The 25,490-nt window shown below is 38.3% G+C and overlaps 1 protein-coding gene across 1 annotated transcript; it reads right to left on the reverse strand.

Annotated features, from left to right (window-relative positions):
- Positions 1 to 3,223: 3,223 nt before the first annotated feature.
- LOC139473595 (alpha-L-fucosidase-like) lies at positions 3,224 to 24,385 on the reverse strand. Its single transcript, XM_071256266.1, has 8 exons — positions 23,997 to 24,385; positions 23,779 to 23,885; positions 16,402 to 16,532; positions 15,050 to 15,180; positions 7,178 to 7,278; positions 6,529 to 6,661; positions 5,443 to 5,613; positions 3,224 to 3,931 (listed from the first exon to the last, which is right to left on the reverse strand). The coding sequence occupies exons 1-8, from the start codon at positions 24,368 to 24,370 to the stop codon at positions 3,682 to 3,684; spliced, it is 1,398 nt and encodes a 465-aa protein (XP_071112367.1). The 5' UTR covers positions 24,371 to 24,385; the 3' UTR covers positions 3,224 to 3,681.
- Between the last annotated feature and the right edge of the window lie 1,105 nt (positions 24,386 to 25,490).

Genomic DNA, 25,490 nt, shown 5'->3' on the forward strand with positions numbered 1-25,490 from the left:
TAGGTAATTCCGATTTATTTGAAAAACATTGAAATTTGTAAAATCTTGAAGGATTTTCTTCATCACAATCAATAAAGACAAAGTTTGGCACTACATTATTTCGGAACAGGTGCTGATACCTTTGTCAAGCAAGCTTTCAGTACATGTAGGAGAAATCAGCAGCACAGTTGAGATTATTGGTTGCTGCTGAAATAGCAGACTCATAGAACAGATGGAAGGTACCTGCATATCCTCTTGTATTATAATCTAAACAGATCAAATAATAACGTTAATGAAAGGACTTTTACCAAGTTGTGCTAATAATTTCTAAATATGGACCTAATGTTCAATGTGAAAGTACTGTTTCAAAACAAAGTGTATCAGATTTGATCAATAGCAGATGTGTCTGATTTCAAGCAAGTTAAGCTAAATTAAGCTACTTTAATAGCCATACACCAGAACATTAGAGTGAGGTAAACAATTAATGAATGCTTGTTTTAGAAACTCTATAAAAGGGTGATGTATGTCTGGAAAAGATGTATATCAAATGTCATGGAAAGCAGGGAAGAAATGTTCTGTTGAAACACCTCATTAGAGCTGAAAGATGGATGTCTTTGTGAGTCTCAATGGTTCTCAAAGCAGCAATGATTTCATGGTTACTGTGGTTATACTAAATTATTGAGAAAACAGAAAATCATCCATTGTTCATAATGTCACAAATTGCATCTATCAGTAGACTAAACCCATTCCCTATGTCTTCATAGTGTTGAATTTGATGAACTTTTTTGCAAATGCATGCTGCTGCTCCTGGTGATGATAACTCTATTGTTTGGTGTTTCACAGCATCGTCCTCTTTGTGATGTGATGTTCAATTGATGTTTGAGCTTAGACCTACTGGCATCATGATATCACTACTTTGTGTGTTGAATGATAAGTAAATGTGTTCAAACAAGAACTTATGTTTTCAAGCACATTGTATGAGTGGCGTGTGCTATTGTATGCAAGAATTATATCCTACCTAAATATTATCCCAGGGGATTTTTTACTCTAGAGTATAGTCTAGTATAGTATAGGATTAAACGCAATGGTATGGGTTAAAATTCACCTGGGAGAATGATCTTGACACTAGAGAATTTCATCTCCGGGATAAAAAAAGGGTAGGATAATATTCACTCTTACACTATCTGTAGAGCACATCAGAGTGTGTCATCACTGATTTTGGGTGATAAAATCATATAATTGTCACCACTATTTTGCCTTTTACACCTAATGGAATCCTTGGCAGATAAATGAGACTGATTATTCTCTGGCGTTGACATTAGATATCAATAGTGATGGGACTTGCCTCCCTTATACTAGACAACACAAAAAAACACAGTCATAATTTTGATGGAGTGGAACTGCAATTAATTAGTGTGCAGCTTTTCACAAGAAATAGGTAAAGAGACGGTAAGGCTTTGCAGCAGAAACTAAATGATAATCAATTCAGTGATCTGTTACTCTCTCAAATACTAAATGTTTTTCACTTTTCACTCTGATAATCAAGTGATTCAGTCACAAGTTTCAGGATGGTTGTGAGTTCATTATCTTGCATCACGATAACTGTTCCTTGTTATATATCAGACATGACCCATCAGTGCACATGAGCTATTGTATATATAATGACATGAAGATGATAACAGAACTATGTGATAAATACAGCACGTGATCAGTCATGAGTATATGTTATCAAACACGATGACAAGCACATTAGTCCCTTCAATACTAATTACATGACAGTGTTGTTGGTGTGTGAAATGGGTACAGAGTTGTCAGCATAGTTTTATCTGACTACTGTTGGAGAAAATGAACTCACAAGGGAAAAAGGTTATGGCAAACGATTTTGGTTGCAAATATGTCCGAAGATAATTTGATGTTTTGTCCACAGTGGGTTTTCCATCAAATTTAATAAAACATTATTGATTAACAGAGCTATATTGGAAGGCAACTGAAATAACAATTTCATAGACACATGTATATAATTTGTTTCATGCCATCAAACATGATGGAATTGTACAATTGAATCTGCTTTTATTTAGCAGAGGTTTCTTATGAATATGGAATGGGTTTTGTTGCTTTAAATAGAAAAACTGAACTCCAGATAGTGAAAAAGTGAAAGTATTTATTCTGCATTTCAGTTTTGAAAGAGTAAGCTTGCTCAACAACTGCCATTTGATTAAGAGTCAAATAATGACTTTTTTATAACCAATTTTATATTCCAGATATAGCTATACATAAACTGTTCCATCGTGTACCTGACAGTGAGGTGTTCTAAGTCTGACCATGGCCTATATATATATTAAGTGGAGTACTCCCAATCTCCTTGAACGGGGTTAATACCACATCTTTCAGTCATGTTGGTATTTGGGGCTCAAGGTCATTTGGAGATTAATGTGATATAAATAACTCTCTGATATGATATTATCACAATCATCAGCCACCTGATTGACAGTGTCTCATGAGATTGCCATGTGTGGCTTGGCAAATTCGTTTTGATATCTGAATTGTTTGGCAGGTGCTTTGAAATGAATACAGGTGAATGCAACAGCCAAACTTAACAAATGTGATATTGTCAACAGTATTTTTGTATTTCATTCAGATAAATAAGCGACACAACCCTTTCCATATCCAATAGAAATCTCTGCAAAAAGCAGAATCAATTGTAGGATTCCAACTACATCATGAGCATGTGTTTATGAATCACTATCAAATAGCCATGATACCAGATGTCTGCGAAAAGGTGAGCGTATCCTGCCCCACCGGTGGCACCCATCACTAGGATAGGTTGTAGCGAGGATTTTCGTGAAAGATCATGGAGTTGAACTCGCTGACGTTTCTCAATGTATGTTCATGATTAAAAGGTCTAAATGATCAGAAATAACACTTCTTTGTGTATTTATGTTAGGGCATTCGAAGGGGTCACCTAAGAATGTCTAAGTAGTCCATCAGTGTTTACATCATTTCAAGAATATGGTCTCATGAAAAACGTATGAATGTCAAATTGTGTAGTTCATACACTGCATTTTTGCAGTCATGCGAACTACCTCTTGTCCAATGAAAAAGCTATATACCGTGTAAACTTCACATTAAGATATTATTAACATTAAACACAATATTAGTATGTAAAAGGGAACAAAGTTGTAGTATTAGATGAAAAGTTGAGGAAAGTTTGGGTATGAAATACTTTATTCAATGGATGGCCCAGTCATATAAGATGTGACAAAGTGCTGAGTTGCATCCCAGAATCCTGTGACCCTGCTCTGAATCCTGGTTCACTGCACTGCACTGCGCTAAAGCACTGTCATAGTTCTGATATACTTAATGGGAAGTTTGACATATTCCAGCTGGCAGAGATAACATATATGGACATAAAATATATGATATACAATCTTGTAACATAACATTTCTTAATTTGTATTCTGACAATGGCAGATGATGTCAGTGCTCTGACAATCAGAAGGATTGAGTTCAAATTCAAGAAGGGAAAAGTTATACATTCTCTTTCTTTTTATTCTATTCGTGTCAGGAATAAAAACAAATCAATTTCATATTCTTTTCTTCAACCGACTTTTACATGCATTATCTTCTGTAGTTTATATGACTGCAAAGTGAATTCCTACAATCAACAGAATGAAGTATCAACAATAGGTATCTCCCTATATTTTAGTTTTCGATGCCAGTGAGTTTGAAGACCCAGCCCCATTTGCATGGCATCTGGTTGACAGGAATGGCAGGAACATTAATGGTCATCCCGCCTGATGACCGCTTGTCCCAAGTGAACTGGCCCATGTAGCCAAGAAGGGTGACCGTTGTGCTAGTGGTGGGCACTGGGGCACTGAGGACAAGGTTATTCATGGTTCCAGTAGGCCAAGAGAATATGACAGCATAGACGAAGCCTTCATTCTGTGTGTACCTGAAAAATAAGTCGTTTTTGAAATCATTTAGGATTATCAGATGTGCTCATACAATAAAGATGTTGAAACGCTTGCATATTTTAGACTTACACTACCTTATGTATAGAGAAGTCCTAAATGTGTCAAAAGACTTGTTTTAGAGGATTGCTGTATGATAAAGATGTTTTCATGATGTGTGCTGCTCTGTAATCCATGAAACTGAGTGAAATTAGGAAATGGATGTAACAACTATTGTATTTCCAAAACCCTCGCATGAAAAATGCTCCCTCACAACTCCAGCATGACACAGTAACACAACTCCAGCATGATACAGTAACACAACTCCAGCATGACACAGTAACACAACTCCAGCATGACACAGTAACACAACTCCAGCATGACACAGTAACACAACTCCAGCATGACACAGTAACACAACTCCAGCATGATACAGTAACACAACTCCAGCATGATACAGTAACACAACTCCAGCATGACACAGTAACACAACTCCAGCATGACACAGTAACACAACTCCAGCATGACACAGTAACACAACTCCAGCATGACACAGTAACACAACTCCAGCATGACACAGTAATCATTGAACACTGCATTATTAAGGGCTCCGTTAAGTTTTCCAGTGATGGACTATTTAGTCGTATGTACCATTCATCAGGTATTAATAGTTTCTCTTTGGATTTGTCCCATATAACCTCACGACAGTGATATGCATGCCTAAGTTACGGTTTTGTTCTGTATTCACTGCAGTAGAGGTCATGTATACATGATGACCGCATTCAAATCAGTAATTATAAGTATAGATGTATAAAAAAGTTTTGTTTGTTTGATATTTAATGCCACACTCAGCAATAAGACAGAGGTTTCTAAATACAATATTCAACATAATAAGCGCCCAGGGCGATCTCAAAATTAGAAATAGGGGGCTCTTATTAGAATATTATTTTGGTTCAAAGAGCGTAAATTTCGTGGTTTATGCTGAAATGTTTATATACGACAGATTTTCCAGAATTTAATTGTCCATAATTAAGGGTGCATATAACAAGCATATTATGCACGAATAAACAGTCTTGTGTACATTTATCAATAGGTGCTCATTGGGGTTGTTCATTGGCAAGTATATTAGCAAATATCGGCGTGGGCGCTTATAAGAGTGGGACGCTTATTACGTCGTATACGGTAACCGAATCTAGACCTGACAATCCAGTGACTGACATCATGAGCATCAATCAATTCGGATATGAAGACATGCATCAGCCAAGTCAGCGAGCCTGACCATCGGGTCCCTTTGGTCACCTCTTACAACAAGCATGGGTTGCTGAAGACCTATTCTAACCCGGATCTTCACAGGTCGCATGCCAAAATAGTACAGGTATGCAAACTGAAAAGGCTACTTAGGTATAGTGTTGGGTTTTGAATTTTTGTGCAGCAAAATAAATCAGGTTATGATGATATATTTTGTGTATTATACACAAGTATGCAGGTCATCTGGAGTTCTTATTACGCTTACCACACTCGAGGAGTGACGGTGTCGTTCTGATGTGACCAAGGTTTGCTGCCGTAGATAGCTTCTCCATTGACCTTCAGCCACTGTCCCATACCTCGCAGCCTCTCCTCATAGATCGGTGCAATCATGCCGTACTTGGTAGGACCAACATTCATAAGCATGTTGCCACCGCAGCTGTTTTAGGGGAATAAAAACAGTTCACTAATGTTATTGAAACATCTCCTTTTCAATCTAATTGTCTGATGTAAGGATTTTTGTGTTTATTTTTTGGTTTTATTCAAAAGAATGTTCTCAAACACATAAGTAACAGTGAACACGTTCTTAGTTATATATTGTCATGTTAAGAAGCACAAATAATATTCTTCTCTGTTTCTTTGATGCCTAAAGTGTATTTTTGTTCACCCAGGGACTGAAAATGGACTCCATCACAGGCTTTCCAGAAAGTTTTAGGTTCTTTTGTTTCCAAAAATCAAGGAAACAAAACAAAAACTTAATGATAAAATAAGTGAAATCAATATGGGTCACAGACAAAGAGAGAGAAATATTCCCAGTGCAAGAAAATGTCACATGCAGGTTTGTTAAGAGTGCACCAGAATTTCAATTCTGAGAAAATGTGATATTTGAAAACCAGTAATGTTGAGGTCACTGGTTTGAGGAGGGTTCATTGATGTTTGAATTTAGTTAAGAAACAAACATTTTCAGTTTTGAAAGAATAGCATAATTAATTAGCATCAGCATCAATTATTAGCATCAGCTGTAATTGATCTCTTTGTTTTTATTTGTTGTTTAACACAGCACTCAGCAATATTCCAGGTATATGACGACTGTGTAAATAATGAGTCTAGATAGGACAGTCCACTGATTGGTATCATGAGCATTGATCCATGCAATTTGGATATGATGTCATGCATCAACCAAGTCAGCGAGCCTGACCATCCAATCCTGTTAGTCACCTCTTTCGACACATGATCTTCACAGGTCAACTGTTTTATGCGACTTACCTTACAAGCACAGCCTATTAATTGATATTTATAGGAACAAGTTCAACCCTTGTACAAATAGAGATAATGGTTATGTCATCTCATATACCTTACAGTTTCAGCAAATGTTTCAATGATTTCCTCCATGGTGAGAAAGTCCTCGAGGCTGGCTTCTCGGCGGAACCCCCAGGACGTCTTGTCAATTGTCATGGCATTCACCCACTTCCTGGGCTGAAGTACACCTGAAATTGTTCGAAATCATTAAGTCAACTGTATGTTCTTCATAAAAGTCTCTTAAAATATATCTAACTTTTTTCCAGATTTGAATTATTAATGTTGAGGAGGAAAGTGTTTATGAAAATAACTGTGTGTATGATACAAAGGAATAGGAAGAGTGAGTGTGTGAGATGGGTTTAATGCCCCTTTAACAGTATTACAGTATCAGACGTTTACAACTTTGGTGAAATCCACAGGCACGGGTATGGTGCTGACAAACCTAGAAACATAATTGGGGCGAACCGGGATTCGAACCCACTATCATAGGTTTCTGGCATGCCCAAGGGATGCAACTCTGCACAGCGAATCGCGGCGCCTTAGACGACTGGGCCACCCGTGCCCCCGAATAGGAAGACATGGTGGAGGAGTAAGCGGAGGAAAATGTGTAGGTTAAAAGACAAGTGGTGGGAGCAAAGACTTGGGGTAAAGGAGGCCCCAAAGATTAGAGATCCAGTGAGGGTGGAGAAAGGGGATAGATTTACCTGGGTTGTACCTGTCCCAACAGGTGAGGACTCCCCCATGATGACACTTTATTTTGTTGTTTCCCCAGCGGTCATTTGTCACCACAGTGTCCTTGACTGGACTGAAGATAAAAATACCTCTCTGCATTTCAGGTTTGTCTATGTGTGGTAAATGCACTGAAGAAAGTTGATTCTGACACAGTGAATTATTTCCACATTTTTCCATGATGAAACCTACACAATTTACAACCACCACTGTTTAACTGATTAATTTGTTTAGATTTTAAATATTCCTCCAGCTTCTTCACAATGTTGAGTTCATTTCATATGGACCACAAGTCATTCTAACGTTTACATGAAAATATATAATTTTTACGAATCCTCTACCTCTATTGCCATAAATAAATGTTTTGGCTGCAATCACACTATAACTAAAATTTCAGATTCTCAACAGAAGACCTCTTCACTGTCACTTATATATGATTACTTGACACTGACAGCATTCAGCTCTTCTGTGTGCAGAGGAGGGAAAAACCTCACTTCTTTCCTGTGTGTGCTGGAGGACACATCTCCTATAAGGATCTTTCTCTAGCACTGATTGTGTCATAGAGCTCTATAATATTACTGTATAATAATACCTATAAGAAGTCGTTTGCTATAAATTATATTTTCTGGTCAATGCTTGTGAATATTACTGGTTGAGTGTGTGTGTCCCTGTCTCCCTGTGTCGCATGTGTTGACTGCCTCCCCTCCACATGTAAGAAGTGTGGACATTTTATGGTGACTGACAACCTCACTCCTCTTGTTGGAAATGTAGATGAGACATCTGCTCTGATGACTCCCGATGTGAGCGACTGCCTCCATGGTCTTGTGGTAGGGCGTCCGCCCGGAGATCGGAAGGGCCAGGGTTCGATCCCCGACCGCGTAATACCAAAAGACGCTAAAAGATGGTACCTGTTGTTACCCTGTCTGGCGCTTGGCATTAAGGTGCTAAAACAAGGACTTGTCAGCTCGGAGTCAGTATACTGTGTCTGAGTGGGGTATTCATGTTAAACTGCGGCATAGTATCTCAGTGAGCTAGCACTATAAATCGGCATCAGTCCGGACTTGTATAAGCAGCCACACAAACACACACACGTACATGCACATCGTTATATAAGTGCAATAATCTTGGACGCAACGTTAAACCTCATTTCACCTCACCTCACCACCCGATGTGAGCAGTGTTCCGACCTCTCTAAGCCTGTGTTCTCCAAGCTTCTAGATTCCATCAAGAAACCTAAGAGGAATGAAGCCGCCAAGAAATCTATTTATATCAGAGCTTACATTAATTGGTTATGAGGTATGAGTAACGTTATCCCTCCATTGAAGTCATCTTGTGAAGGAAATTCCGGTGATTCCATTAAGCCTATTCAGACCGAACAAATAGAACTCATTCACAGCCTCTTGGACTCGTCCAGAAAATTTACTGTCGCCCCTAGTTTGGATGTCGTCGCAATTACACCTTTCTCAGATCAGGTCTCGAGCTGTTTGGGACGAAGAAGATGATCATGACCCAGCCTATTACTGCTCCCAGACTTTTCAATCACAAGATGGGGAAAGTTATTAATGAAGTCTGTCAAGATACCACTGAAAGGTGTCAAGTTTCGACAACTAATCTTGCGACCAAAGCACATGGCTCTACTTACCCACCAAAGCGCCCAAATGATCCTCCTCATGACACAGGTTTCAGGGCACCTTCAAGGAAGAAGTTTGTCCCCTCGGGAAAGCATTCCTTTCAACCTACTTGTTGACCTGATAGATCTCAACGCCGAGCCAACACTTTTTGTCAGCCAGAGTTTAAACGCCAAGGATCTGGCAGAAGATGTTTCACATTGTCCAGCTGGCCTGACCACAGATTATGACTCCCCTTCTTCTCTCATCATGCTGCCTACTTCTTCTCTCATCATGCTGCCTACAACCCTATTGATTTGGATCATCGTCTACCTCTGTCCACCACTACACTGACTCTGGGTCCAATGAGAGGGCTATTCGTTATTTTATGTCGACAATTGGATTCTCGATGTGACTCACAGGGACATGCTGCACTTCCAAATTAACCCTGCTCTTGTATCCCACCTTGTCGGCAACTGATTCCATCTGGAAGGTCTAAAATTAGGTGCGGCTGACCTCACCATCTATGCCCTAGTAGAGAAGCATGCCATTTCGAGAGTTAAAGAAACCGACAAAAGCAGGGTTTTTTTTATTCCCCGGTCTTCTTGGTCTTGAGGAAAATCTCACTGGACATCATGATAATCATCTACCTCAACATCCTCAACAAAACATTTTTGATGGAATCGGTGAGAAAGTTATGCTTAACACTGCTTATTGGCCTCGATTTCTGAGATGCTTATTTGCATGTGCCTATCCACCCAGCATCAAGGAAATTAATCTGTTTTGTTATCAACAGACACATTCCGAGTGCCCCCTTTCTGAATCTCAATAGATCTTTGGCTATTCACCAGAATAATGATGTGTGTCATCAGTTTCGCCCATCTACAATTAGTCCAGCTTCGCAGGTTCCTTGTCGATTTGCTTGTGCCAGAACAAGACAAGGACCAACTCCATCAAGATATGATCTTTCTCACACAACTGATGATGCTCATCAGATAGCTCTGTCCCCCCCTCCCCAGAAGATCATTTTGCGAGGGCTCTATCGATGATCGACATGGTCACGTCTCAACCCACATGAACTCTTAGCTGGTGGATGTCTCTTAGGGAAGCTTAAGGTCTCTGCAGGACATGAGTTGCAGGGGAAAGTTACAGCTGTGCCTATTGAAAGTGATTTTAACAGCTCTTTTATCCTAAATGAAAGGAATAGGCAAACCAGGAAGAGACCTTGAACTTTACTGGTGTATGCCATAATAGTGCACCTGCTGTAAAGTCAACACAGCTTGTACAAAATTCTGAATCTCAATAGATCTTTGGCTATTCACCAAATTGAACTGTGAGTGGAGACGCATACTGTATAAACCTAAAAAGCCCTTGATCACAATCGAATTACACATTACATTCACTGCTAACATCCTGTTTATATTGAATGTTTATAAATCAATTTGATCTTGGTATTGACAGTGTACTTTTTTTTACCAATCTGTTTGTGCAATGATTTACACATGGTAACGTTGTCACAAGAGAACAAAATACAAAACATATACAGAAATGGAGAGAAACTAAAGTTTCAGAGGTATGCAGAGGGAAATGGCAACCAGTCAGCTGGTTTTGGATGCATTTCTGAGAGCAATATTCGACTTGGCGCAAAAACAAGACAAAACTTCAATCCCTTCCAAAGTCAAAGAAGGCAGAAAGGTGGAAATATGAGCAATTCCTGAAGTTGGAAGACGAGCTGATAGAATGGGTAAAAGAATGCAGAATGCCCGGGATTGGAGTCAGCACAAGTGACATACGTCTCAAGGCACTTGAAACGGCAATGAAATTAGGAGTAATGCCTGACAACTTCAAGGCAATTAAGTGTTTATGGAGAGACATGAACCTTCAGTTCATTGCCAGACTCACATTACACAGAAATTGCTGTCAGATTTTGACGACTAGTCACAGGAGTTAATTTGCATGGAGTTTGACCTGTCAATGGTTGAAAATGCAGATCAGACCACATTGACATTTGACATCCCTTACACAAAGACAGTTGATTTCAAGGGCCAGAAGATAATCAACATCAAGACCACTGGCAATAAGAAAACACTTTTTACAGTGATGTTGGCTGTGACTGGGGATGGGGAAAAAAACTGCCCTGATACTTTGTTTTCAAGAGAAAACACTTCCCAAAGAGACATTTCCAAAAGGAATAGAGGTCTATGTCCAGGAGAAGGGGTGGTTTGATGCCGAGATAACAATGGACTGGATCAAAATGATGAGGGGGAGACGTCCAGGCCGCCTGCTGAAACAGCCACCCTTATAGGTGCTTGATGCATTTAGTTGCCATCACCAGTCCAATGTGAAACGGCAGCTTAACTCTTTGAAGACTGAACTCACCACCATTCCTAGTTGGATGACCAGCCTGCTGCAACCATTGGATTTCAACATTAACAAGCCGCTTAACTGTAAAGTTTGTGCCCAATGGAACCAATGGCTAGCAGAGGGGCACAAGTCCATCAGTCTGACAGGCTGCATGTGCCGACGAGACCTCTCCCTTGTTTGTACATGGATACTGGAAGCCTTGCAGAAAGTCTTTCAAGAATTGCTGTATTACAAAGACATGATGGCAGCAGAGATGACATCCTATATGAAGTTCAAGCTAATTCTACAGACGACGATGACGACCAAGATGACCAAGACATCAAATACGCTGACGATGTTGATGATGATGTTCTGGTGTCTATCTTTGCCACCGACAGCAGTGAAGCAGACTTTCTTGATTTTGATAATGAAACACCATTATTTGAAAAATGAACTGTTCAATATCTAGACAAGAGCTGTTGATTCTGAATGCAAAATATAGATGCCAACTACTGTATGAAACCTGGACTGTTAATGTCTAATGAGTTTGTATATATCTGTTTAGTTATGTTTATTGAATTTTACAAATGAAAAATGTGTGAGTGAAACTTTCTAAGCCACTCCAGTGTTTTGTTACCGGTACTTGTTGTTTTCTACAAATATAATTTCACAGGACAAAAATTGTGTTGACACTGTCTGGTCTACTCTCCTACTCAGAGTTCCATGCATTTATGTCTCCAAAATGACTATAAACAGCAGTTGTAACAAGTACATTACCGTATTTTCTTGAGTATAGTGCCCACTTTTTTTCCAAAAAACACAGCTGTGTAGAAGGGGGTGCGCATTATACACGAATTAATTAGTTTTGATGTTTTTTCCCCCATGGAAAGACATTACCGTGAGCGCGTAACACCGGAAATACCATGTCAACAAATCCATACTGAAGTTATTCATGTAATTACACTGTCTGGCTATAAAAAGTGTTCTTTGTATATCTGGACTCACGTTTGTAACTTATTTCATTAATTTTGTTCAAAATTACTTTTAATATTGTTTTAATTCATTTCGGCGATCGGAAGATCGCACAACTCACCGTTATTAACAGCAACCACGGTCAGATTACCGCTATTGACGCCTTGAAACGAACTTTAGTTGACAGAGAATGGTTACATATGTCATAAATGCCATACTTTGAATCGTTAAAAGTCATATTTGTTTTTGTTGGACGATTCTATGTCAACACGTAATTCTCGTGATCACGTGCCCGGGAGCCTTGATGGTGACTGGTCAGACTGGTTCCATGTAAAAAATAATACCCGGCAATAGCGATCAGCTGCTCCGCTTAGGGTTATTATTATTTTAAATATGTTTAGTAAAAGCTGCATCTAAATTAACAAGAAATGGAATATATTATTCCTGATAAAAAAAAAGTTTCAGATACAACTTTTGCAATGTCATTCAAAGAAAAGGAATAACACAATAGGCATCCAGTGAGTTAATTATCACTGCTGTGTTCAAGAGTTCTACCCACTCGTGTCAAACTAGGCATCATTGACCACTCCAGCAGTACAGACAGACGCCACGCACGCAACACTTCGTCAAAGGCCGACACGACCCAACGTGCACCAAAAGGCTTCATCACACTTCTCAGATCTACGAGCCTTTGTCTTGTCTTGCCTTCAAGTTAGTTGCAACCTTCTCTGCATACCAATCAGTGAACTGTTGTTGGTTCAATTATTTTATTGCCTTTTAACTTTCTTAATGCCAGTAGACAGAATTAACATATGAACTGTGTGTTGTTTTTAGGAAAACATTGTTTATTGTTTTCACGGAAGTGCTCTACTCAGCACTAAGAAGTAGTGTTATTTGTGTTTGATTGGATTAATTTAAGGTTGGATTAAGGTAAAGATAAGTATCATTCCACTGGGGATGGGGTGGGGTGGGGTGGGGTGGGGTGGGGTTGGTATTGAGTCACATTTTGGGCTGGGGTTCAGCAATCATATTAATTTTGAGATGCATTAATTTCAAGATTTACAGTACATATTTACTAGCTGCTTTAGCTAGTTTTTGTATTGCTTCTTTACCTGTCCAATATCCTTGTGGAGTATAGTATATTTTATCTATCATTAATCAATATTGATGTTCCTTTAAAAGGTTAGGGTTTTGCCGCATCATGATGTAAATTACTGTGGTTTGGCATTGTCCCCCACCGTCTATTCTACTTATAGTGTGATTGCAGCCAAAATACAGGATTTATGGCAATGATGTAATAGAGGTAGTATTCATAAAAATTATTAACAATGATAACAATTGTTTTGATTACATAATTTACTTCTGGCATTAATAGTCTATTAATTTCAGTACAGGGCACAATTTAAGGAACTTGATGTAACATGAAAAGCTAGTTGCAATGGATATAGCCTGATTACACCCTGGTCCCATAAATTTATTCAAGTGAGTGAGTGAGTGAGGTTTTACGCCGCTTTTAGGAATATTCCAGCAATATCACGACGGGGAACACCAGAAATGAGCTTCACACATTGTGCCCTTGTCATGAATCGAACCCGGGTCTTCGGTGTGAGCAAACCACTAGGCGACCCGACCGCCCCCATAAATTTATTCAAGATGAACCAGAGATGCATAAATTAGTCAAAATAAGTACAATCCCACGTCTCTGATGACTGTGTCATGAATTACACATAACGCAGCAATTAGTATGGTAAATAATGCATAGAGGTATTGAGTGTATTCAAAGATAGTTGTTGTGTTGACAAGAAAGGGTTAGTGAGACACAAACTTGAAATATTGTTTTACATGCAATTGGAGCATGTAGACATAAGTATTAGGTTGCATTTTTCATAAAAGGTTGCACTGGTACTTGTTTTATACAGCTGAATCAAGCCCTGAAATAAGTGTGACCCGTGGTTAAGATGGTTAGGTGCTGATTCATTAAAGACGTATACTATCATGGTGTCCTGTCCTCGAAGATGAAAGGAAAGATGATCGGCCATCTGAGTGTTTTCACTACAGATGATAAAGAACACAAAAATAAAAACCCTCCCCTGATATTTTAAAATAATGACATCCTTGCTCCAACCTGAACTGATTCTGATAGGCAAGGACATTGCATGCACTGTCAAGAAAAGACTCTTTGAAGATAATGGATCCCTTTTGATGACTAAGAGTTACCCACAGCTATGCCTATAAAAATGACTTCATCAATGAGGAGATGTCCTTTAAGTAAGAATAATCTCAAATGCTGACGGTGCTTTATTGATTTTTCCCGTGTTCACAAAGTTCTTCAGAAAACAGTTGAGGAAATACTTTGTCCTTTCAGTTTGGTATGTTTTTTTCAGTTTGGTTGTCGTAATTTGATTTTGAATATCAAGTTCTTAAAAAAAACTGCTGAGGAAGCAAATGAAGTCCTGTTACATTTTAACCTTTCAGCTGTATCATGCAAGTGACTTTAGCTCTGTTAAACTGTAGCTCACCTGATATTTTCTAAAACTGGGCACAACAGGGTAACACAAACATGCTAAACAAATAGGAGATGTCCCCACAATGTGTATAAATAAACTCTTTCAATTCCAGTCAACCAGAAGCTTTTACTGCACGGAGTTGCCAGAGACTCTGAGGTGATAGATTAAGCCTACATTTATCAAGGAAATTATCTGCTTCTAAAACATCTTTGCTACTACATGTTATAAACCATTTGGAAGGTCCAATTCTACTGTTTTTGAACAGGAAAGTTATGCTTATCACAATATTTAGATAATGCATATTTAAATATAACTTTATTAAGTTTTTGATTGAAATGTAGGCTAACACACTCATAATGTCCAGATTAAGCACCAAGGAAGTGAAAATTGTGGCATTTTTCGGCAATTGTAAACTGACCTGTCGTTGTAGAGCCATGCAAGGAACTGTGTGGATCCCCAGTAGGTGTCTGGTCCAATGAGGCCATCAGACCACACAATGTCAGGCTTGTAAGTGTTGACAAGCTCAAACAACTCGGGCATTGTCTTGGTCTGAAGGAGATAAAATTGACTTTCTTGGCATTTCTAAAAATGAGTAATTGGACATATTTCTTATACTTTACAACCATGATTCTATCAACATTGATAGAATATTCGTCAATCTCATGAGTGCTGTCCATAGGTTCTTCTGTGTGTAGCATAACAGTTTGGCCATCGGCTTAACTTTATGTACCTATTGGACATCTGATAAACTTTGCATACCTATTAGGCATCTGATAAACTTTGCATATCTATTGGACATTTTATAAACTTTGCATACCTTTTGGGCATCTGCTAAACTTTGCATACCTATTAGGCATCTGCTAAACGTTGCATACCTATTGGACATCTGCTAAACTTTGCATACCTTTTGGGCATCTGCTAAACTTTGCATACCTATTGAGTATCTGCTAAACTGTGCATACCTATTAGGCATCTGATAAACGTTGCATACTTATTGGACATCTGCTAAACTTTGAAACCTTTTGGGCATCTGCTAAACTTTACAAACTTTTATGGGCATCTGATAAACTTTGCATACCTTTTGGGCATCTGATAAACTTTGCATATCTATTAGGCATCTGATAAACGTTGCATACCTTTTGGGCATCTGATAAACTTTGCATACCTTTTGGGCATCTGATAAACGTTGCATACCTTTTGGGCATCTGATAAACTTTGCATACCTTTTGGCATCTGATAAACTTTGCATACCTTTTAGGCATCTGCTAAACTTTGCATACCTTTTGGTCATCTGCTATTATGATTTTCTGATCATGGATTAAGAAGTTTATGGTCCATGCTTCATTAGAGTTCCACATTTAGGATGGATGGCTGCACCCAACTCCAAAGGAGTACAATATTCCCTGCTTACAGGCTAAATTTGAACAATATATTTCTGCAGGCATTAAAAGTGACTAGGTCCAGACTCGATTATTTACAGACCACCGTCAAATAGCTGGAATATTGCTGAGTGAAGCATTAAAACAACAAACAAACAAATGAATTGGGGAGATTACCGGTATGCTTAAAAATAGTCTTCAATGCACGCCATCATAGTTTGGCTTAGAACTTTAAGCCACCCCTCACACATATCCATGCAAGTAAATCAAGATCATATCTAGGAGCAGTGTTTGCTTTTTCATTGGTAATAACCTTCTGCATTTGTGTGTCTGTACAGAACACACATAATGAAAACATTTATGGATAATCATTACACAGGAATTGTCTTACAAGCACAAAGTCCCGAGTTGTGAAGTTGTTGGCAACATCCTTCAGATAGAGAGGATGGAACCACTCATACAGAGAGTGATACAGGCCGAAGTGGAGGTCTGTCTTGCTGCGGATAGCCTGCTCCAGCTCACCTGACAACAAATGTGTTCATCAGCAATATGACGACATATGTAAGTTATAAAATCTGGATCAGACAATCCTGTGAGTGCTATTGTGAGCATTTATCCATGTTGTTGGGTCCATCTAGTCAGACTGAATATGACCATTCGATTGGTTACATTGAGGATAGTTACATAGAACAAGCACTTACACTACTGCCTAGAAGTTCATTCCCCTTACACGCATGGGCAACGCGTTACGCAACCAGTGTGCATCGGGTTGGTCACGCGTGTGATACCCGTGTGCAACGCGTTGCACACGGGTGTGCACCCCGTCCGCCACTCGTGTGCAACGCGTGACACACTCATTAGAGGGGGAACAAACTTTTGACCAAAGGAGGACCCGTCTTAAGCTGAACCTGGAGGTGGTAACAAGGAGAGAAAATTTTGTTATCCTGACGAAAAATGATAATGCACATGTATTTCCTAATGTCTCCTTTCTTTATGTGATTTTGTGGGAATAACATGAATACTGTTGTGATCAAATAGATGTGTTTTGTTTTATACGACCATTGCTTCTAAATCCGATGGTGTTATGAGAATACATGGTCCTGGAACATGTTATTGCAATTGAAATGCTTTTATTGTGATTTGACATTAACCGTCTGTAGTACGACTTTCAGTGATAATATGTATGAGGTTTGGCGGCGCATTGTTTTTATTGGACCCTAATTACTTTATGATGACTTGGACTCTTTATCACAGCTCCATAGCCGTGAGGCTGGAAAAGAGCAGCATGTAATTAATGAGGGTGGGTTATATCATTGAGGATACACTTGAGGGAGAGAATACTAATTACCGTACTACAGGAAGAGACCTGTAGACGTAAGCGCGGGGTTGTGTTTTAGCTGGCCGTTCGATAATGGCCGCCAGGAGAAGTGAGCTTTGACTGCGTCATCTAAAATAAATAATAAGATACAGCAGTGTTATTTTCACGGTCTGTTGAATAAACTCCCAGTGCAACGGTCAATGTATCTTCTACTTGATCCTTGATACATCATTTTGGCATTCACAATATATAGTATTTCAACGTACAAAAGAGCACTGATCTAATGCAATTCCGCGGGAGTAGTTGTTACCTGTGCATTACTGTATTTTCTCAGTGAGTACCCGGATGATATAGCAGAAATCTAGACTTGTTCGCGACCTGTGCTCGCCATTCGTAAGCGCATTTTTATTGAAAGTAGAAGGACATATGGTCACACTGATCAACAAAAATGAAATACAGTTTTTGAAATGTAGGTATATTTGTGGGGAGCATCGGTAATGGTGATGCAGTTTTGATAAGTCACTTGCTTGGTAATTGTGCGATCTTCGTGTACACTATTTTGACTTGCAACACAAAGTAAATATTTCATCTGCACATTGCTTATTTTACCGTGTGTATATGTTTACATTCAAAATGTAAACAGATTTCACTAAGGAAATGTATTAAACGACTAAATATTCAGTTTATTTTACAAATTAACTGAAAAATATGTCCATCTTTATTAATATGATAACGAATTCCAAATATTTGTTTATGTTTAATATCATCACCAAGTACAGTTCTGTATTGTTTGGCTTCTTTTCTTAGCATAATTAATATATTGTGATGTGTTTAAGCTCTTTTGGTCGTCTTTATCATTTTTAGTCAGTCGGTTAAATAAATGAATGGATTATTCAGTCAATTTGTAAAATGACTGAAATATTTAGATATTTAATAAATTGCCTGAGTGAATCATATTTTACACATTGACTGTAACATTTACACGCTTACAAAGAAAATACTTGTGAAAACAACGTCTATCGCGCATCGAAAAACTTCCCAACCAAACGGAAAGGAACAAGAATGATTCTGTTCAAAGCTGCAGCGAATGAATGAAAACAAAATGCAAATATCATTATTACAACCTACCAAAGTTATAATGTATCCGGGAATATCAACATAAAGGAACAATATCCATTGCGTCTGCAGCAGTACAAAAATACTTATTCGATGTCAAATGTCTATGTGAGAATCAAATACTTTAATAATAATTATTTGGAAACAATATTTGGAATATATATGAAATATATTTAAATATATCGTTTTTAAACGTTATTTAAATGTATAGAATATTATAACCCGTGTCTGTTTCTTAACTGATCACTTAGTTTGTTTCAATTGTTTCACATAGGTGCCAAGTTAGCTTAGAAAGCCCACGTGACAACTATTTTTATAATGTCCACGGTTCTTAAAAACATACATTGAGTTAGATAACAATGAACAACCAGTCAGTGTATTATCGGTTACCCTTTGAACAAAGTATGTTGTTTTTACATCTGTACTTCACGCCATGATATGAGTGTATTCCCTAGGTTTAGTAACCCTACCTTCACATGTAAACACTTACTTTTGACATATCCACTGTGCAAGATAACAGTAATTAATCAATCAACGTATTTCCTGTTGATCCTTTGATGTCTGGGAATGATCAGTTGATTTACAAAAAAGTAAATCAACTGATCATACATCTCTTGCTGGGCTGCCACGTGCATAATTCACATTCCACCTCACTTCAAACCTGGATTTAGATTAAATAATTACCCCAGGAAGACCAAATTTGAACCTTTATCCGGTAATCTGAGTGGTGCTACAACTGAGTATACATAATATAAATTCATTAACTGAGCAGCATGTGAATTACGACAAATACAGAAGTGTAGGGTTATACCAGAAAATGTGGATGACAACAAGGGAGTAGTAATTGTATCATCCACGCAATCCGAAATCCGCAAATGCTTTCACTCAGGGATACTTTTTTTATTATCAAACTGTAACAATCAGGGGTATTTCCAAATAACGACATCCGATGAGCTTTCGCCGTTATTTGTCTGTTTGTTTAGGCTGAAGAAATTAATTACCATGCGCCCTTTGTTGAAATCTTCATAGATCACGGGTAACCAATCAGTTTTCAAAAATGCGTAAGTTTATTTAGCTGTCCTTGCAGACTGGTAGCCCAGTCTCTTGTCACGCTCGGTTGCGTTAACGAGCAAATTGACTCACGGCAGCTAGTAAGCCCAAGCGGAAATCCAAAGGTCGTATTACCTGAAGAATCAACCTTCATTTGCGAAATATCTACTGCTCTTAAAATCAATATTTCTCCCAATACTAAAATTCAGAACTTTCTAACCAAGGATTACCAGTTGAAACTGGTCGATGGCTGAACATTCCCAGGGAAGACAGCCAGTGTCCACTCTGTGGTTCTATCGCTGTGGGAGATGAATTGCATTATTCATTCCGATGTGAAGCTTTACACCAACGGCGATATGAACTCTTAAATAAGCAATATATTAAGTTTCCAAACATTTAAGAAAATTATGACCACTAACAGTGTAAGAAATCTAAAAGGCCTATCTAAATTCCTTAACAATGTGTACAATACAATTGGTAAATTGTATTAGTATCCACGTATCCTATTTTTATTATTTTTGTTAAATTGTACATAATAAAAATTGTAGATAATTGTATGTCATGTTATTCTAAGAATAAATGAGTTTGAGTTCGACACCCGAGAAGAAGCCAGAGATTAGTGCTCCCTTTTGAATAGTTTACAATCATGTGTTTTAGAGTTAGCTGTGTTGGCTTAAACGTATTTTTATTTCAAAAGAAATCTGGATCGGTAAACAAGCAAAACTTGCTTATGTAATACCTCTCCAGGTAACAACTTAACAACAGCTGGATATATATATATAAGAGAGTGATGAACATAAACATACAAAATGCACAAATGAAATACACGAAGCCAGTACACTGAAGCAAGTGGTGTCTGTGAAATAAGGTAATGCAGTTTTCCTTTACTACATGCATAAAATTAAGCTACTCAAACCTTTTGCTTTTGACAATGATGTCATGAACTGATTTAAGAAGAGTCATGTTTGTAGAACTGCTTAACTACTGCCATGTAATATCATGTTTAGACCATACCCATGTGTGTAGAAATACACAGTGTTTCTGATATTATCGTATTTTTTAACAGTTATAGAAAAAGTGAATTGCATCTTCAAGGTGATATCCACAAGTGCAGTCTGGTATGTCTGATACATGTCGTCTAAACTTATCAGCGTTTAAGTCACTGCAGCCGAGCCTAAGGCGACAGTGGACAATTTGGTATGATCTATGAAAATATTTGAAGTCAAAATTATTAATAATTGCATCAGAACGATTAATTAAGGATTTGATTTCTTTTAATGAGCGAGCATTAGTTACTTCATCGGATAGAGGGTTCCGCAGGTTGATCATATCCAGAAGAAATGATAATAAGCATAGGTCTGTGTTCTACATTTGATTGTTTGTATGTTGAATCTTTTTCTAAGGTTATATTTGCTGTTATCAGAGAATTGAATATACACTTTTCAAATATTTTGGCTAAGCAACTTGTGAGTGCTACAGGTCTATGATTTGGGCATTCATGTTCATCGCTGACACTGACACCGCATCAGCCCGGCAGTGGACTTGACACAGTTATTTGCGCACTGATTATATAACTCCTACAGACAGGTGGGGTGGTTGTTCAAAGCGAAACGGACGACCCCGTCTGTTATCTAATAAATGCTGTGCGGCGCCTTTGATCTTGCCTCCAACCATACACCTTATAGTAGTAAACGACGATCAGGATGGCCTGGAAATAAACACAATTCTGTCTGCCCAGTGTATCCACAATTAACTAGAATGCTTCATATCTACAAATATATATATAGAAAATTGCATCAGTGTGGTTTATCATGTACAATGCATTCTTACGCTTAGTGAGGCAGACTGAAATTGAACATTAGGATAACGTCAGCAGGGATAAAAGAGGTCATACCAAAGAACTTTATTTACTAGTGGAAAAATCAGACATTCCGATCAACCACTACAAGCCCCGGCCGGATCTCAAGGTTGACCAGGTTTTTGCACTTCTTTATTTAATCATTACGCTTTTTTACCCTAATAGTATAAGTGCTTCCCCGTGTGCGAGATAGGCTAAAGTCGGAAAGCGCACGTTAAATCTCCGAGGTACCTATCTACCAGAACTTTATTTGCTGTTCTGGTCATACATAAATATATGTAAGTTACGTACATGGGGAGGCTAGATTATTTACAGCTTACAGCAATATAGTGCAAATATTATGTTCAATAAAAGAAAACGTTGATAGATCTATAACACACGTTTTGTACTTTTAAACAAACTGTGGACTTTTAAGACATTTTCGCTTATTGTAATAACATCTAGCTAACCAATCATGTCTATCTATGAAATCTACAAGCATAGTTGCTGTCAAACCTAAAAAACATATACAGGGAGGTAAGTTTTGACTTGCAAGCACCTTAAGGTGAGTTTACTTTTAAACTGTCAAAAGCTATTGTCCCTTCAATACTAGTATAAGTCTGGAAGCTGTCTCTCGGACTGTTATGAGTTATGATGTATTTTATGATATAACTGGGGAATGTTCAAATTAGTTACTGTCATTTAATCCAACGTTCTAACTGTCAACTGTCTCAACAGGATCATAGGTTTGGTTATATATCTCCTCCCTGTCTCTATGTCTTAAGTTGGTAATCGGTAACTGCGGTCCAAATGTATCAACTTATTCATCTATTGTTGCAAACTTGACTGATTTAAACATATCTTATTGATCATGAACTACTCAGTCAGTCAAGCACCTGTATCAGAAATGTAAAACCAGCCATGTTTCATGTAGTCCCAATATCACTGAAAAATGCCGATGTAACGTGACATATAAATTTACTCACAGACAATATATTTTTCGTGAGAGTGAAGCACAATTTTATTAAAGTTTTATTAACAATTTCATAAACTATAATAATATTAATATTAAAATTCATCATCACTTGCCAAGTTTATGAAAATGTCCCCATTTGGGAGATGTCACATATAAACAAGGATTCGAACTAAATTTGATCGTCTTTGACACTGAGGTTTATCCCCACTTTGCCAGCAAACTGCAGAAGATTAACAGTGAGTGAGTGAGCATCGTTTCTATGTTTATACAAGAAAAGATGTCATGCCAAAAACGCTCACAGTAGTTAGTGAGTAAACTCACGACCTGTCATGACCTGGTTGAGTGACTTCCTCCAATCAACACGAAAGGATTACCCACAGAGAAAGAAAGGATTAAAGTCACCCATAAATCTTCTCCTAACGTAGTACTCCAACTTCTAAATGCCTCTCAAAGAAGGATTAAAATCCTAAAGATATCCTATCTACGTGGTATAGGTAGTCACAACCTCTAATAATAAACTGTTACGTTTGGTATCCCCAGCAATACTCACCATGGTCATTGGGCAAATGTAAAAATCACAAACCCTAACGAGATTCTGTCAACATGGTCACACCCGGTGATTGTGAAGATCTCAAATTCTATCAACTGTCAGACAGCATGGATGTTCATATTCATTTACAACATCCTCTTATAATTAGTATAAAAGTGTCCCACACAAAACCTTCTTTTATTTATTCTTTCAAAATACAACACAGAAAGTGGGGTGTGGGGAAATGGGACATATTCCTACGTGAAATAATGAGACATTAGTAGTGGTGACGGCTATATCATAATTGTACTGTCTAAAGCATAAATTTGGCGAACGAAAAACGTTATATTTGCAATCAAATGGAATGACTCCTGTGGGCAAATGAATATGTTCGCAATCCACAAACAATCATTTTATTAATGGCGAACATTTACCAACCCGCGACAATCGTGTCAACACGGGGGTTCCCCTAGCAATAAACTCGCATCTAAATTCACTACTGTTCTACTGTCGGCTAGCCACAATGGCTAGACTGGACCCTAGTGGAATGGTTCATGCCATAAAAGTCTAGCAACCGAACACTAATTAAGATGGGCCGACCTTGTATTTACGGTCTGGTGAGCACAGCTCAATGGCCGCTCATTAACTCAAATTTCACATCTCCCTGTTTTGTTTTATCTCACTATTCATTTGATAAATTTGTCAACTTCAACTGGAACCCGGTCCCGTGTTACACGCGTGGCACACGCGTGTGCAACGGGTTGCACACGCGACGCACACCCGTTGCACACCCGTGTCCAACGGGTGCTCACCCCGTGTGCAACCCGTTGAGCACCCGTTTCACATGCGTGTTACACGCGTTCTCAACGCGTGTTAGGGGAATGAACTTTTAGGCAGTAGTGTAGCTGTATCCACTGAAATACATATCATGTAGTGTCTTACCCACTATGTCTCGTTTTGGTCCAAGCATCTGTGAATTCCAGTTGAAGGAGACATTCGTTGGCCAGTTACAGAAACCTTCATGGTGCTTAGTTACAAACACTATGTACCTATAACAAACAATCAATTTAGCAATAACAAACAATCATGGTGTTAAATGAGAGCATGGTCAGGCCGGTCATCTACTGCACTGTATAGGAATAGTAGCAATTATCTCATACTTAGCTCCAGAGTCTGCAAATAGCTCCGCCCATGTGTTTGCATCATAGAATTCAGCTGTAAAATCTTTAGCAAAATCTGCATATGTCCAATCAGGTTTGTAGTTTTTCTTCATAAAGTCTATGTAGTTAGCTTCCTTCTTCCCCTCCCAGTTTTCCCAGAACCATTCTGAACCATAACTTGGTACCGAGAACACTCCCCAGTGGATGAAGATTCCCAGTTTAGCTTCATCGTACCACGACGGAATGGGGCGGGAATCTATGGAAGCCCAGTTGGGTTCATAGCGAATTTCTGGACTTTCTTCATTGTGTAAAGCACTTGCTCGGATAGTTACAAGGATGGTCAGGAAAAGAGCACCAGCTGGAAGGGAAGCCATTACAAAAGTGGTGACATGTATTGCTGTTAAAATATTACTGTCAGATGTGTGTTATCATTTCTAGATATGTTGGTGCAGACTGGGTCAGGGTTATAATGTTGAGTATTTTATTTATGTATGATAAAGTGTAGTGGTTGGCCTTGTCCTGCATATATGTATCAGATAAAACACGCCTCCAATGTTTGGGTTGAAAATGTAAAACCCGCGTGGGAAAAGTGGGTTTTTATGGTATTTTCATGTGGAAAGATTTGTGACTTTTAACCAATCAAAAGTGAAAATTGTCTTCATATCAAGCATCTACTTTATAAAATGCCAATTGTAAAACCTGAGTATTACAATTGAAATGTAAAACCTCAAAGCAGGTTTGGAACAGATGTGTTTCAAAACCTAGGTTTGGAAGATGAGCTGGTTACTAGGTTTACCCGAGGTTGTGAGGAACCTGATGCAACATAGGGTAACATGGTGATAGGTTTATAGAGAGAATGGAACCATTCTAACAGGTAGTGATATAGGCCATGGTGCAGATCCATCTTTGATTTCAGTGCTTGAGACATCTCACCTACTGATAACATTACTTGAAGTAACTGTATTACTGTTTTACATTGTCACTGTCGCAAGGTCCGATGTTCATACAGTTTGGCCCTTGGTCGATCAAGGTTCATACTCCGATCAACTCATACAAAGTAAAAGTGAATTGTTGAGTAATTCTGGTTGGAAGCATATAGAATCATGAGACACTAATCAAAATAAGTGAATCTCAGCAGTGGTATTATGAGGTAAGATGGTTGTAAATTAAGTAACCTTCCACTAATCATAGGACAGTTAAGGTGTGTTACATTGCTTTTGTTTTTCTGATAAATCGTTAAGCAATAAAATCAATGTCATCAAATTATGCAACAAGTGAAATGTATACATCCAACTATCACAAGTGGCAATTGTACACTTCAGTTTGTTGTTGCATCATTGGAGAGTTGCATCGTGCAGTGATAAATATCTTATCTTATATTCTAAATTTGTATTCTGCCTATCAACTCCAGTGACAGAGAGGTAATGTTGATGCTCTGACTCACAGAAGGATCGAGTTCAAATCCCAGGATGGAAGGGTTATGCATTCTCTTGA

Source organism: Haliotis cracherodii, unplaced genomic scaffold (genome assembly GCF_022045235.1).
Source record: "Haliotis cracherodii isolate W230 unplaced genomic scaffold, xgHalCrac1.p SCAF_3, whole genome shotgun sequence".
Classification (NCBI taxonomy): Eukaryota; Metazoa; Mollusca; class Gastropoda; order Lepetellida; family Haliotidae; genus Haliotis; species Haliotis cracherodii.